At 36.6% G+C, this 15,908-nt stretch overlaps 1 protein-coding gene across 7 annotated transcripts in view; it reads right to left on the reverse strand.

Annotated features, from left to right (window-relative positions):
- Window positions 1-15,908, reverse strand: part of RYR3 (ryanodine receptor 3) — a 225,034-nt gene that overhangs the window by 90,830 nt on the left and 118,296 nt on the right. For 6 of the 7 annotated variants that reach the window (XM_057420110.1, XM_057420109.1, XM_057420108.1 and 3 more), the window contains exons 38-41: window positions 13,838-13,975; window positions 7,475-7,748; window positions 6,193-6,307; window positions 2,750-2,882 (exon numbers count right to left, since the gene is read on the reverse strand). In XM_057420110.1, coding sequence (XP_057276093.1) covers window positions 2,750-2,882; window positions 6,193-6,307; window positions 7,475-7,748; window positions 13,838-13,975 — 660 coding nt within the window. The remainder of the gene's footprint in view (window positions 1-2,749; window positions 2,883-6,192; window positions 6,308-7,474; window positions 7,749-13,837; window positions 13,976-15,908) is intronic. The other variant, XM_057420113.1, reaches the window with a different exon arrangement.

Raw genomic sequence — 15,908 nt, forward strand, 5'->3', positions numbered from 1 at the left:
TGCTTTGAGCAATGTTAAAATAAATTGCTGATTGATTTTGTTTTCCTAACTTGATTTGTCTATTCAACCACACTGGTTTTAAGTGCAGAGAAGAAATCAGTATCAGCAACACAGAAAATCAGAGGGATATTATACCTTCTATTTAGCAGAGCAATATATTCACTATGCAATTCTGCACAACCTTACCAGTTCAGGGTTTTAAAATTTATTTTAAAATACTCATCCAAAAGAGACATTTTCAAGCTTCAGTGTCACCTGTTTTCTTTCTTCTAGTCTTATCCCATCTTCTGTGTTCAATATGGGCAAATGCAGGCATTGAAATGGTCTCAGTGAACAGCTAAAGCACTGTGTAATCACATGCTATCTTGCCTTGATATACCTTATTAATTTAGCGTCTATCTAGCCAAGATATTTTTCCTTCTGTTATAAAATTTAATGTGCACACATAAAAACCCATATATTCAGTGCTTTAAAGGAAAAATACGAAATTACTATCAGTGGCCTAAGTTTTAGAAGAAAGAAAAGTGAAGCCAGATAAAACATACAACCAACATAAAGGGTTAATCTAATCTTAGATTTCACAGAATCACAGAATGGTTAGAGTTTGAAGGGACCTCTGGAGATCTTTTAGTCCAACCCCCTTGCTAAAGCAGGTTCCCACACAGCAGGTTGCACAGGATTATATCCAGCCATTTTCTGAGTATCTCCAGAGGAGATTCCACAACCTCTCTGGGCAGTCTGTTCCAGTGCTCTGTCACCCTCAAAGTAAAGATTTTCCTCATTCAAATGGAACTTCCTGTGTTTCAGTTTGTGCCCATTACCCCTAACCCTGTTGCTGGGCACCACGCAAAGAGTCTGATACCTGCCTCTTGACACCCTCCCTTAAGATATTCATCACCTCTCCTCCACACTAAATATGACCAGCTCTCTAAGCCTTTCTTCATGACACAGATGCTCCAACCCCCTGATCATCTTCATAGCCTTCCAGTGAATCCTCTCCAGTAGTTCTTTGTCTTTCTTGAACCAGGGAGCCCAGAACTGGGCTCAGCAGTAAAGACTGAAGCAAAGAAGGCATTCTGTAACTCCACCTTCTCTACATCCTCTGTCGCTAGGGCACCCACCTCATTCAGCAGCAGGTCCACATTTTCCCTAGTCTTTCTTTTGCTACTGATGAACTAGCCCTTCCTTTTGTCCTTGACATCCCTTGTCAGATTTAATTCCAAATGGACCTTAGCCTTCCTTGTAGCATCCCTGCATACTCTGACAGCATTTCTATATTCCTTCCAAGCGGCTTGTCTTTTTTTCCACATTCTGTAAACTTGCTTGTTTGAGTTTTGCCAGAAGCTCCTTGCTCATCTCCTGCCTCCTTTGCTTGGTTTCTTTCTTATATGGATGCACTTATCAAGAGCTTGGAGGAAGTGATACTTGAGTATTAATCAGTTCTCTTTGACACCCCCCCCCCCTCCCCACCCCTCCCATCTTCTAGAGCCCTAACCCATGGGATTCCCCTCAGTAGGTCCTTGAAGAGGACAAAATTAGCTCTCCTAAAGACTGGAGGTGCAAACCGACTTATTGCCCTGCTTCCCCCACACAGGATCGTGAACTCCACCATCTCATGGTCACTGTAGCCAAGGCTGCCCCCAGTCTTCACATTCCCAACCAACGTTTCTTTGTTTCTTAGTAGAAGGTGCAACAGGACACCTCTGCCTTTTGGCTCTTCCACTACCTGCGTCAAAAAGGTATCATCAGCGCTTTGCAGGAACCTTCTGCACTGTGTGTGCCTAGCTGTGTTGTCTTTCCAGCAGGTATCAGGGTGGTTCAAGTCCCCTACAAGAATTAGGGCCTGTGATAATGAGGCTACTTCCAGCTGACTGTAGAAAGCCTCATTGACTTTCATCTCCTGATCAGGTGTCCTGTAGTAAACACCCACAACAGTGTCACCCATGTTAGCATGTCCCTTAATTCTTACCCATAAGCTCTCAACTTGTTCTTCATCCTCCCCTAGGCAGAGCTCAAAACGTTCTAGTTGCTCTCTCATGTAAAGAGCAGCTCCACCAGCTCACCTTACTGGCCTGACTTTCCTAAAAGATATGCAGCCATCCATGAGAGCTTTCTGGTCAGGTGAGTTATTCCATCATTTCTCTGTAACTGCAATGAGACCACGGCCCTGTGACCACACACACACATCTCTAATTCTTCCAATTCATTCCCCATAGCATGTATGTTGTTGTACAGGCATTTCAGAGAGGTAATAAAAGATGCAGATCTCTCAAGAGAGGTGCAAGAGGATTCATCATATCCGTACACGCTCGTGAGGTGGTTGGTCTTCTGGTTCTCTTCTTGGTGGGCAGCTAAGGAGCATTTATCACTTCTCTGGTTGGCCTGGCTTATTCCCCAGTTGGATGTGATGGTGCAAGCATTGCCACTTAGAACCCTGCCCCCAAGTCCTTAAATTTATAGCTCACTTCAATCGTAACTATTTTGAATGGAAAGAATGCAGAACTATGGGTTTAATCTTAAATTTTCCAAGGTATTTAAAAACACAGGCTTAGGCTATTTTGTTTCTAACACAATTCAAAGATACATAAGGATGAAAGGGAAATGGAAAACAGATTTGAGTTAGAGGTGAAAACAAAGTGGATTAACATTCAGAGGAGCTTCATCACATACTTCAACTTGCTTTAGAAATTGTATACTAGTCTTGTGATATCCTGGTCTTGCTTTTAGCTGTTATAGTCACATGACGTACCCAGTCCAACGCTGCTGTTTTCCAGTAAGTAACTAAGATGCTCAAACATGGCCTTTTGATTTTGTCGACTGATACGACAGAAGTAGCACAAGAATCGACAACAGCTTGCCACCATCTTCGGAAAAACGATCTGCTGAAGAAGAAAGTTGACAAAGCAGTGAAATATGGTAATTACCAATCTGTTCCAATTCTTCTTCCTGCATGCCTAACAAGGAAATTATAGTGAAGTTACCAAGGTGATAAGCAGCTAACAGTTGCTTTGCTTCTAACTTAAGGAAAAGGGGCTGTGTTTTCTTTTAAATTTTGTATCCATTAGATCATTAGGTTACACAAACATTGAAAAATCATTTTGCAGAGAACTATAGGGGACATATAAGGGGAAAAAAGGAGAAGTAATGCTCATAAAGCAATCTACAGACCAGAAAATGCAGTTACACAAAATCTCTGTTTTAGCAGCATTATAAGAAGCTCAATCTCTAATATTAGGTCATAACAACATAAAGAGGATTCAAGTGCTTTAGTTTATCCTCCCATTTTGTAACAAGAATACACATGTAAGACTCTTCTACCAGACTCCTACGTTGCGTAATGCATAAGCCTGATAAACCAAAATATTAAATTGCAACTATTGAATGCTTTTCAAACAAACAAACAAACAACAAAACAAAACAAAAAAAAACTAAAAAAAAAGAAACCCAACACTTTAATTGCTGCACATTACATTTAAGGATTTCTCCTCGGAAAATAAAATAATTTCATCTGTAGCATTCATGAAAGAATGTTTCATGGGTTGAAATTGTTCATAGCATCTGAGAAGAAAACTTCTGCCATTCTCACATATTACTTAAATGAGCTGAAAGAACAAGATCAAAAATTATGGGACAGATTTTTAGTGCTTGTTTGAAGGTTTTTCTATCTGATTTATTTAATTTACCATTATATAAGATTTTTTAAGAAGTGTCAAATTCAGTTGCAGATCTATGTCCTAAGGATACTCATAAAATCAATCAGAAAATGCATTACCATCAACGAGAATTATTTTTTGAATAATCTGACTGTGACCCTTCAGGCACAAGCAGGAATATATTCTATATAATATATACACATTCTACAATATGCAAGGTGATATCTGAGCATTTTAATCACAAAATCACGGTTGGGTTTTTTTTTCTTCTTCCTATGACATCCTGCCTCCTTCACTTCATATCTTTCAAATTGCTTATAACTTTATTATAACAAAGTCTAGTAAATGCTCACTTCATTCTCACACAACTCTAACTCATTCTGAGAAGTGCAATCTTTTCACTTATGAGACAACAATCTTTACAAAAAAGTAACTACCTAATTAAAAGCTATATGATATTATCTTTTCAATACATCAGGTGCACTACTAACTTTCAGAGACTTGATTAACTGCTGTTTTTTTTTGGGGCAGTTTTCTTGCTAATATATGCAGCTTATTTGTCTATTTCAGTCATGAGGGAACTACTATGTACAAGCAGCATTAAATATTATCTCTGTTCTTAAATATAGGATGGATGAAATTTACTGAAAAAAAATCATTCATTCATGAAAACATTTAACAAAGTTTTGACACCCCCCTAAATTTTCCGGGATTTTCACAGAATGTATGAAATAATTTATTTAGAAAATGACAGTAACAGCAACTCTGTTAAAAATTGTCATTTTAGAAATTCATCAGGAATACATAATTCTAAAAACTTTCAATCAGTAAGAAACAATTTTTAAGTACAATGACTGAATTCTGACAGCCAAAAAGGGTATTGATCAGGATTATCTGAAAATGAATGAACAACGAACATCAGAAATCAACATGACATGGAGATTCCAGAATTACAAGATCTAAAGACAGTCTTTAAAATAACTATTTTAGTCTTGAAGATAACATACCAAACCCTAACTATTATGGAAACACTCAAAGCTCATCCAGTTATGTTCTGGGATATACACTTCACCATTAAGTGCCTTTCCAGGATTTTGTAAGCCTGCAGTAGCAAAATACTCCTAAAGTAGTGGGATACCTTCAGCCACATCATATTCCACTGATCTTCTCTCCTGTTTCTGAATCATTTATTAATAGCACAGCTGGAAAGAAGCCAAATATGTTTTCTTCAGTTTGAACTGCCAAGTTTTTACCTTCCCACCATTCATTCAGAGAAGTATGAGCTGCAACACTCTTACCACATCTCTCAATACAGTCTCATGATAAAATCACTTAATTCAAGAAGCTGGTGATCCAGCTTAAATCATCTGTGGCCACAACCTAGGAAAATGACCAATCCCTAAATCAGAGACTACATTGCAAGTTGCTCATTCCATGTCTTGAAACTATGACATTGTACAGAAAGAAATGTCAATCAAACTGGAAAGAGAAAACAAAAGGAATATAGTAACAATCTAGCTGTGAGGACCTTGCCCGAGAGCAGGAAAAACAGTGTTCTAGTGGCTGATGCCATGGCTACACTTCAACTGTATATAAGCGACTCACTGGGCAAACACACAGAGAATTTCAAATAAGTACATAAAACCATAGCTGACAGGGAATGCTCCATTTCCAGCCCTACTCCTTTTTATTCAGAACACCTTACCTGGCAGAGTGAAAAATCTGCAGCATGCGCAAACATGTACCTGTGTTACTAAAATTTTGTATGAAAAATATTTTTTAACATTTAAATATTTACTTAAAGACAGTGTGGGGTTGTTGTTTTGGGTGGGTTTTTTCGTCAGCTTTTACTATATGTACATGCTGTAGCAAAACTGAGGGTTGCAACACCTATAAATTAGCAAAATATTAATCGTCTAATAATTAATTGTAACTTGTCTTGAACTCACATATGAGCATATTATGACAGAATAACCAAACCCTGTATATGAAGATTTTGTAACACTGTGATGGTATAGCCAGACACAATGTGTAAGTATTTTACAGAAGTATATGTGCTATGTGACCAAGGAGGCAAAAAAATAGGGGTGGAGATGCACATGGAAGGCACTCAAGTAATGAAAAGTTGCCAGAGACAGGATAAGCACAAGAGAGTAAAATAGACTCAAAATTTTTCCAAAATTGAGTTGGTGTTAGTCTCTTATTATAGTTTATTGCCAATAACACGCCCCATAAATGCAGCTAACGTATACATTTAATATAAAATAAGAACAAAATCTTTTAAAGTCCTATTAAAAGATAAATGAAACACCTATAACCTCTCACTCACTTTAAAAAAATTAAGTCCTAGAATGCTGGGCTTTTCCCTCTAGTACTATAAAAACTCTTCTGCCTTTACTATTAGCATTTCAATTAGGACAGGCAAAACCTATCTTACATGAGAAAGATATATTTTTGTTTGAATACTTTTTAAACATCCTAGTATACTTTTAGAAAGGTTCAAAATGCAAAATGCATAATAAGATTATGGTGGAATTACCTGAGATTTATCTCCTCCAAGCACATTCACCATCACGTCCATAACAGTCTCATGCATGCCCAAGACTCTCATTAAGTTAGGATGCTGATAAAAGACCTTGTTGTTCATTATATCCCTAAAATGAAAGAAAAGGCAACCATGTGTTTTAAGAAACTCCATTTTAATTTAAATCAATGGTGCATTATTAGAGATGTCAGAAATACGCATTCACTGTAGTAACACCATCTTAAATTCTTAGATTTCAGCATAATACAAGAACATCTAACAACTAAATGCTTCACAATTCAATATGCTGTCATTTCTCTAAGAATCTAAACTTTTAAATTATTTCAAAATGGTATTTCTTCATCTTTAAATTACTTTTACCATATGTTCTGTTTAAAGAAAAAAATATATTCTATGATGATCTAAGTGGAAAAGAATATATTCTGTTGTTTTAGGTAGAGTGAGGATCAAGAAATCCGAATCTAATGTTGCCTGTACAGTAACATCCCTTAATTTTTTTTTTTAGTTCACAACATAGAAGACAATAGACAGACTTAATATTCAAGGTTATCTGTTAAATGTGCTTCATCAATATTTCCAAAATTAAGACCATCTGTCAGAAGATATAAAATGGCATACAGTCCCCTTAAATAGGAATATTTTAACATTTTCACTATGCCCACCCTCCTCATGTTCTAGAATTTGCTGTATTTCATAATCCAGAACACATTTCATGTGTTTCAATAGGGAATCCAGTCATTTCTACCATTTAAAGTCAACCTGTTAAAAACAAATGGCAAATAACAGACATCATGCCTGCTTTACAGAAATACAGAAAGCTGGGAATTGAAGATGACTCTCAACACAGCACCTCCAGGAAGGTGGCTACACACATGCTGAGTTTAGACAAAACCAACCCTTTATCCTCCCTGGAATTCTCAACAACTTTAAAAACCCAGCATCAGGGACAAATAAAGTAATACCGTCACATACTAACTAATGACTTGTTAACCATTACTTGCTGAATTCACCTGATTAGTTTTCAGAATTTCTATTAAAAAAATATGATTTTTATGGTGAAACAGTAAGAATAATGGAGATTCCTTACAACCAATGTAAATGACAGAAACTGATCAATTGGAGGCATCTTGGAAATAACCTGTGAAAATGAAAATTTCTGGTACATACGTGCATTTTAGAAGAGCAGTAATTTTCATCCAGGATCTAAATGAAAGCATTTACTAATAGAACAAAAAACTTTACACAATTTAGAAAAAAGAAAAAGTTAATTCCATACCCTAATCCATTAATCATTAGCAGTTCTTCCTCTTTTCCCATCCTGACACTGAGAAGTGAACGAATCTGGCCCAGTGCTGCAAGCAGATTAATGGTATCCTTCACAGAGACAGCACTAATAGTGTAGGCTTTCCTCAGAGCTTGCAGTAGCTCACCAATACTGTCATATTGTCTACGAAGGAGGGTGTACATAATCCGAACTAATTCTGGATCTTGAATCTGATCTTCCTGGGACCAGCGCACCATAGTCTGGGATATGAGTTCTTTCAGTGTAGCTAGAAGAATAAAATACATAAAATGTTAATAGCTATTACCACAACGAAAAAGGTCTCATAAAATGTACTGTAAAATATCAGATGATCAGGGGACTGGAGCTCCTCCCGCATGAAGACAGGCTGAGAAAGCTGTGGCTGTTCAGCCTGGAGAAGAGAAGGTTGCGTGGAGACCTCATAGAAGCCTTCCAGGATCTGAAGGGGGCCTATAGGGATGCTGGGGAAGGACTCTTCATTAGGGACTGTAGTGATAGGACAAGGGGTAATGGGTTAAAACTTAAACAGGGGAAGTTTAGATTGGATATAAGGAGGAAGTTCTTTACTGTTAGGGTGGTGAGGCACTGGAATGGGTTGCCCAAGGAAGTGGTGAATGCTCCATCCAGGTTGGACAGAGCCTTGGGTGACATGGTTTAGTGCGAGGTGTCCCTGGCCATGGCAACTAAATGATCTTAAGGTCCTTTCCAACCCTAACTGTTCTATGATTCTATGAGGCAGCTGTAAGAAAGCAAGAAAACACAAGCAGACTGTACAGGGTTTTTCAACTAGAAAATTAATTTTTAGATCTTTCAAGGTAAGTGCGATCCTCGAGAGATGGAAAATAAGAAACATCTACTTAGCATTCAAGTCAATACCAACACTGTTGGCAGTAAAGACTTCTTGGTTGATCACAACTTTAAGAATCATCCTTGTAAGTTAAATGCTATATTTAACCTTTTAATTTATCCTTCATTTCTACATCAAGATTTATAAAATAGCACTACATGCAGCACAAACATCTGCTCATTAGGAAAGACAGAAACCTAATTTTATAATGCTAAAGAAATATCATGGTTTTGATGATCATCAGCCTAGGTCTGGAATACAGAAATTGCTAATTAAGTTTTCAGTAAACAGTTTATTGGCTGACAAGTATGAGTTCAATTACCCCAGAAATATTCATGAATGTGAGCTCAGCTTGCCAATCAGTTTTGCCGGGGGGAGGAGGAAATAAAATCTGTTCTAAACTTATAAAACTGCCAGAAAAGAGGATGAGATAGCCTTTTTAAACCAAATATCCAATTAAGGGCCTAGCCAGGGTGGTTTGAGCAGCTTTTGCTGCCCACTCGCTGAATATTTAGCTATTTTGCTGTTCAAACAAAGGATCTACACTGTCTTCAAAAATATGATTTAACCTGGAAGTATCTCTGAATTGTATGATGATGTAAATGCATTAAGGAGTAGTGTTAGTGCCAGCAGATTAACTTGTACCAGAAGCTAGGAGAAATCTGAATACTGGGCATGGTGATCAATAACCAGCCAAAATAGTTGCTAATTTTAACAAGTTTTAACAAGAAATTGCAGTGCCTTACCAATTTTTCAAGGATGCATGATAAGGCCCCATATATATGCCTAATTTACAATACGACTTGACTGTTACTAAAGTCATTATAATGAACACTAATTTATTACATCAATGTAATCCAGTTCCATTGTTTGTTCCAGCTTGTTTGGGTTTTTTTTGTTTGTTTTTTTTTTGGAGGAGTGGGTTTGGTTTTGTTTTTGGTTTTTGTTCTTTTTGCCGGGGGGTGGCGGGGGGGTGGGGTTTTGGGGGGGGGGGGGGGGGGGGTCTTTTGTTTGTTTTTAATTGCTAACTCATCATTAGCACTAGTGTAAATTCCTCTCCTAAAATAAAAGTCCATTTTAATAAATATGAACTCATGCTTAGAGGAAAGGAAGATTTCCTTGTAGAAAATAGTTCCTTCTTACAGATATTCACAGCCTGAGTATGTATGACCAGATGATTGAGGCCAGAGACTTTTAGTCTTGGCAATAAGTACATATCACGCACACCACTACCACTCTTCATGGATATAAGAGGATGGAGGTACCTCAAACATACAATGCCCTTCACTCTCTGAATTCCAGAATTCCTGGGGGTAAAGTGGAACTGCACATATGCACTACATATCACAGTCTCCAGCTACGGTTAAGAATAGAATAGAATACATAATTTTTCATTGCTCTTTGAATGACTTCATCCACATGCATATTTGTACTATGCATCACTTCAAGGAGAAAGCACTCCAAGGAGAAGCCCAAGCCAGAAAAGCTTATCTGAAATTTCTAGAAAAACAAACACCCTGAAATTTGTCCAACCTGCATTTCTTGTGACTCAAAGCTCTAGTACATGAAATATGTAAAATGCTCTGTTCCAAGGACCAAACACCCTGTGCCCCTAGGGGTTAGGAGTGAATGCTTCCTGACTCATGACAACAGAATCCACATGAAGCCTTAGAGAAGAAATGATACTCCCCAGATACAGAGTAGATCCTACTGCCATTGAAGCGAAATCAGATGCTAACAGATAAGTCACAGGGGAATAAACCCCTTTTTCATGCAGCACATGAGATTGTTGTAAGATTTAATGTATTTAAAAATTAATATCAAGCTTAACAGACCAAAATAGGCTTTCAGGGCAAGACAAACCCTCTCTGGTGCTCTACAGAACAACTAGATCATGTAAGAAATGTCCTGAATCATAATACAGCATTAGTGTTTAATCTCACACAACTCTTGACGAAATGATCAAGTCTGAAAAAAAATTAACTGCTTTGGGTCTGTACAAGGACCTATTGCCAAACTGAGCAAATTTGAAATAGAATGACTTACTGCCAGTGTTGGTTGGAAGACCAGCCTCAAGTCACTTGCACAATTCTGCACATGACATTTGGATGTTCTTATATAAATTTGGAGATAGGCAAAACCCAGTCTTGATTTGCAAAGGTAATGAGAAACCTCAGCAAAAAATTTATGACCTAAAGGAAGACCTGAAGGAATTTGTCTTTTTTTCCTTACTTCTTCCTCACTATCCATAGTCACTACTGAGGACTGAAAACTCACAAACATGACAACAAAGACAAAATTTCTGAGATTCACTCTACTTGTCAACATCACGGGGTTAATACATGGCAGGAAAGCCAGGCAAGTTGCCCAAATAGGCTCAATGCAATGGCAGATTGTAAAGGAACTGCAAGCACAGAGCCCATTTCACCTGTTTAGGCCATGAACACTCCCTCCTTTGTTAGGGAGTAGGGTATAAAAATCTACCCGTACAGGAATAATAGACTAAAAGTCTGCAATTTCAAGTGTTTTGGGGTGTTTATGTGCACGTATGTGTATTTATGTATATACATATCCTAAGAAGACATAGTAGGAGGAGGAATACGAATACTTTGGTTTGCTACTAGTCCTTCCCTGCTGGTAACAGAACCAATAAATAATTTATTGGAGAAAGTAGAGCCAAAATAACAATATACCTTCAAAATGCAACATGAAATATTGCAGAGATGAAATAATAATGACAAATTGCTACTCAACTGAAGCAGACACAGCTTGAGATAACTTCCATTTACAAGCAAGGTCTATTTTGCTCTCAAGCAGCAAAGGGGTTGAACGAACTTCTATAACAAACACTATAGGTAAGTATCTGTAACATTTTTATTTCAATGCTTCTTTTACTTAGTGTATCTTTGAGACACCAGTAATACATGCAATTATCTATTTTCAGCTTTCCATTGCTAAAATGACTACATGCAGTTATCAAATACTTAATGCATGTGCATTATTTCTTAAATCGGTTAACCAACTAAATAATATTCTTCAAAGCATTATGAAGAAATGGCCAGCTGCTATATATGACATCCTTCTGTGGTTATGAGCATGTCTAAAAACCCAGCATTTCAGAGAACCAAAAATAGTTCACGTACAGTATAACATTCATTATAAGCTCTGGTAGTACTTAAAAGTTAAAACTGATTGAATGCAGTAAAAAAAAATAAAAAAAAAAAAAAAAAAGGAGAATTTTATTTCCTCTGGATAAAGGTATATAACAAAACATATTATAGCCTGTAAGTGTTCAAATACTTGTTGGATAATGTTTTTAAATATGGTTGTAGGAATATGAAGAAAACATGCTGAAACAAATTCTCAGTCTTCTGCTTACTTTACACCATTAGTCATGGTAAAGTAGTAAGAAGACATGTGAAATATGGCAAGCATATTTGCATAGAAGTAAATGTAATTTTAATTTACTCTTCTACAGAAAATACAAACTTTCCATTTTTTTGTATTACAAAAACTGACTTAGAGTGTGAAGTTTATCCGTCATTCCTCTGTGTGCAGAGGATTCATACATTTGTTTCTTGCAACAACTAACTTTAACTCAAGAGTAACACTTTCATTGATTAACACTTGTCAAACTTTGCACAGCTTTCTCTTAATATGATATAAAAAAATGGATATAAATGTTATCAGATGATACATACATTACATAAATCAAACCCAACAAACCGCCAGTGCCTTGCAGTATGGAGTGTCAGGCCTTTTTGAGAAGAAAGCTCATCAACCTATTTGCTCAGCATCAACCAAGACAGAGCTTGGACTGTTTGACCTAAAGAAAAGCAGGCTCAGGGGCAGTCTTGTCAATCTATATAAATACCTGAATGGAAAGTGTAAAGAAAACAGGGACAGTCTCTTTTCAGAGTCCAGTGACAGGACAAGAGGCAATGGACACACTCTGAAACACAGGACAGTCCAGCTGAACAAAAGGAATGTTTTTACTGTGAGGGTGACTAAGCACTGGCACACATCGATCATGGGTAGTGGACTCTCAACTCTTGGAGATACTCAAAAGCTGTCTGGACATGGTCCTAGATAACCTGTTCTAGATGGCCCTGCTTGAGCAGAGGGACTGGATCGCATGACCTCTAGAGGTTCCTTCCAGCCTCAGTCATTCGGCCATTCTGTGATTCTATAAATCACTGCCTCAGGGCAGTACAGATCTGAAAACAAAGGAATAACAACATTCTATTGGCTTACTCTTAAACAATATTAAACTAATTAATGCTCAATAAATCCTTGAATTGTTTCAACAGTTACTCTCAGTTCTCTGCTGTGTTTACTCAGCTGTGCAAGGACTGTTTTCACTGATGTAAAATACATTATCCCATATATATATATATTGTTTTTAGGTTTATGGATTAAATTGCCCCTCATCTCATTATTTTCAAAACATATACACAAACTTTTCAAATGTTTTGAGTGACGTATTTCTACTTTAATGACATGTTAGTATTACTCAGCAAACACCGTGATTTTTCAGTCCTCTTCCCCTATAATATTCTGCTGCAGAAAGGAACATTAAAAAAAATGGTGATAAATTGAGTCTCCTTATGTATATTTAGGCAACATGAAAGCTCACTGTGAAGGGATATGAAATTTATAAACTATAGTGAGAAGTTTTGAAGCAGACTGATGACATCTAATCAGTATTTTTCTCTGCCCTTTAGAGACACATCTGAAAGATTTATAAAATCAAAGAGCAGAATAAAGAATGTCAATACTGAATTCTGGAAAATTCTGTTAAGTACTTAGGAATACAGAATTTGTACTTGTGAAAATAAAGATATTACTTCCTTGTTTAATTAGTGAAATAGATTGAATATTTCATTAAATTCAGAAAGGATATGGTATGGAATATATATGTACATGTATATGATGCTTCAGATAAATCAGAACAAGTTATTGGTTTTAATGAATGTATACAGTCACCATTATCACACATGAAAGAAATCCCTTTTAATATAAAAACACAGAACTGTAAAACCATTTTGTCACAAATATCTTGGTACTGGGATGCAAAAAACTTCGCATGCAGCAAAGAAAAATGAAATGGGGCTAAAGCTGTAAAGAAGAAAGTCTTGTATTTAGAAAAAAACAAACCATATAAATGAAAACTTCTCAAGTTCAGAATGGTTGAGTCTAGATTACTGTGCCATAAATAACTTTTTGCATTTCTTTGTAAAGAATATGCAAATTTTCAACCCCAGAGTTGATGATCTGGATCCAAAATCTTCCACCAATTTTAACTTCTTTGTAACAATTGGATCTAAGATGTTCAGTACGTAGGATGGTTGTTCTAAGAGGCAGAAGGAACTTAAGCAGTTAGTCTCCTTCAGTCTGCTATAAAGTTTTAACAGAAAATACACTCTTGTTGACAAAGTACATCTTTAACACTTGCATCATGGAAGTATTTATATTGAAAGAAAACTTACTAGGATATTTCTCTTCTTCCTCCTTAGGTTCTACTTTTTCTGCTTTTGGTGGACCTTTGATTTTGTACATTAAAGAACGGAGTTTTCCAGTAAAGGAGGAATCTTCTTCTTCCTCTTCCTCCTCTTCTAGCGGTATACCTTAGCAGATAATAAAACTGTTTAGAAACAAAACTAAACCTTTGAAGATTAAATCCTTCAATATTTAACCAATACTAAATATCTACAGGAATTTTTTTTGACCAGCAAATTTCTACAGGAAAAATGTATGTAGTAATGCCAGCAGCTTTAAGATGTTAGCTACAGTAGCGCCCCTCAAATTATGCTTATTTTAGTACACACACTTCTTACATACAGACTTATAGTATTTTTTTCTAGTATTATGACCAAAGAGGTGGTTGGTTTGGTTTTGTTTTGTTTTGTCTAGGATTCTAGTACGGCAATTAATTTGGATTCAAGTCATATTTGATGAAATACGTGACCCTTTATTTCATATTGCAGAATGTAAGCTAAAGAATTGCATGGCTGTATCTCACAAAATAGTACATTTTTTCAGTTGAGATATTTAGCAGTCATAAACAAATATATTAACTGGATTTAAAACTGTAAGAAGGGAGATGTTCAGAGACTGTACCAGTGATACATGTTATTCATCAAAATGTAAATATGAGATGGGATGTCAGTTCACATTTACTATAGTTCAGTTCACTATGTTGCTTCACAACCATTTAAAGCATTTTCAGATCTTTCACACCTTTTAGTGATGATCAGATACCATGTGTGTTACGTGCAAAAGCACAGAACATGTAAGTAGGCTCCCTTCAGAACAGAGCTAATTGTGCTGTGCTGACAAGCAAGCTTTTGCTATTTGGCTGCCGGTCAAAGTGAAATTGAAAAAAGGAAAAGATTTCCAGACAGAATACTGAAGAGATACAAGCTGGAGCAGATGGAAAATAATAAATTGCAGAGGCTAAAACTGGTATTAAAAAAGAAGCTCAGAAAGGAAAATAAATAATGTAGTTGGAGAAACTTTGCCACTGGCAGCTACCAAGAGGAAAGAGCTAAAGTTATGACTAGGAGTGAGTTAGTGACTAGGAAGAAGAAAATTCAGAGGGAGAGAATGAGTGAACTAGAAACTGAAATTAAAGCCTACATATGGAATTTAAGGAATGGGAAAAGTGAGACTGGCTGGACAAAATAAAAATCTAAGAATGAAGCAAGGCTACAGTCAGACACTAGAAAAAGAACATGAAATGTAGCCTATGAGAGGAAAGAGAAAGCAGACAAGGATGTTACAGAAAGCAAGATCATGCCTGGCACTGAAAAAAAAGCTAGGACCTAGAAGCAAGAGAGACAGCAAGGGGGAGAACTTTTAAGAGGTTGAAATGGCCAATAATGAGGTAAGACAGTGTTGAATTGGAGGAGATGGGGTCTGTGACTGCTCCGTATTGTTTATTATTCATTCTGCATCCTCTCAGAGTTGCAATTCATTCAGAAGCTGACCATCTCATGTTGCTTTTGGCTAATTGCTTAATTCAAGTGGCAGAGGTCTGTGCACTGGAACAGATGGTTCCAACCCAGATAAGTGTCAATTTGATATTATGCAATAAAATCTGTTGAAAATTTGTTTTGTTTACAACTAAGAAATTACACACAAAAATTACGATAGAGGACTTAATCCTAGGATTAAGACAGCCTGAGTATTTTTAATTCAGGCTATTTGCTTATATTCATTATGAAGCAGCCTTTAATTACTTGATTGCATACATATTTTTCCACTTAGACCACCAAGAATGCTTAGTATTAAAAAGATGATTAAATATTCCAAGCACAGCTCCTTTTCATTTTAACTGCAGCTGTGATTACTTAGTACTGATTTTCAGGACTAAGTCAAGACACAGCTAATGAGGAGCATTTATCCACAGTGGCCATCAGTATTAAACCTGTACAACGTAATGAATAGCGATTTGTTTAGAATCCAGAGGATCGCTAAACTATTTTAATCATGAGACTGTGCTTTCTCTATCTCCAGTCCTTTCTCTTATTCAGTATACACATTTATAATGCAGTAAAC

Source organism: Pezoporus wallicus, unplaced genomic scaffold (genome assembly GCF_028554395.1).
Source record: "Pezoporus wallicus isolate ANWC-B61680 ecotype Strahan unplaced genomic scaffold, APGP_CSIRO_Pwel_v1 contig_5418, whole genome shotgun sequence".
Classification (NCBI taxonomy): domain Eukaryota; kingdom Metazoa; phylum Chordata; class Aves; order Psittaciformes; family Psittacidae; genus Pezoporus; species Pezoporus wallicus.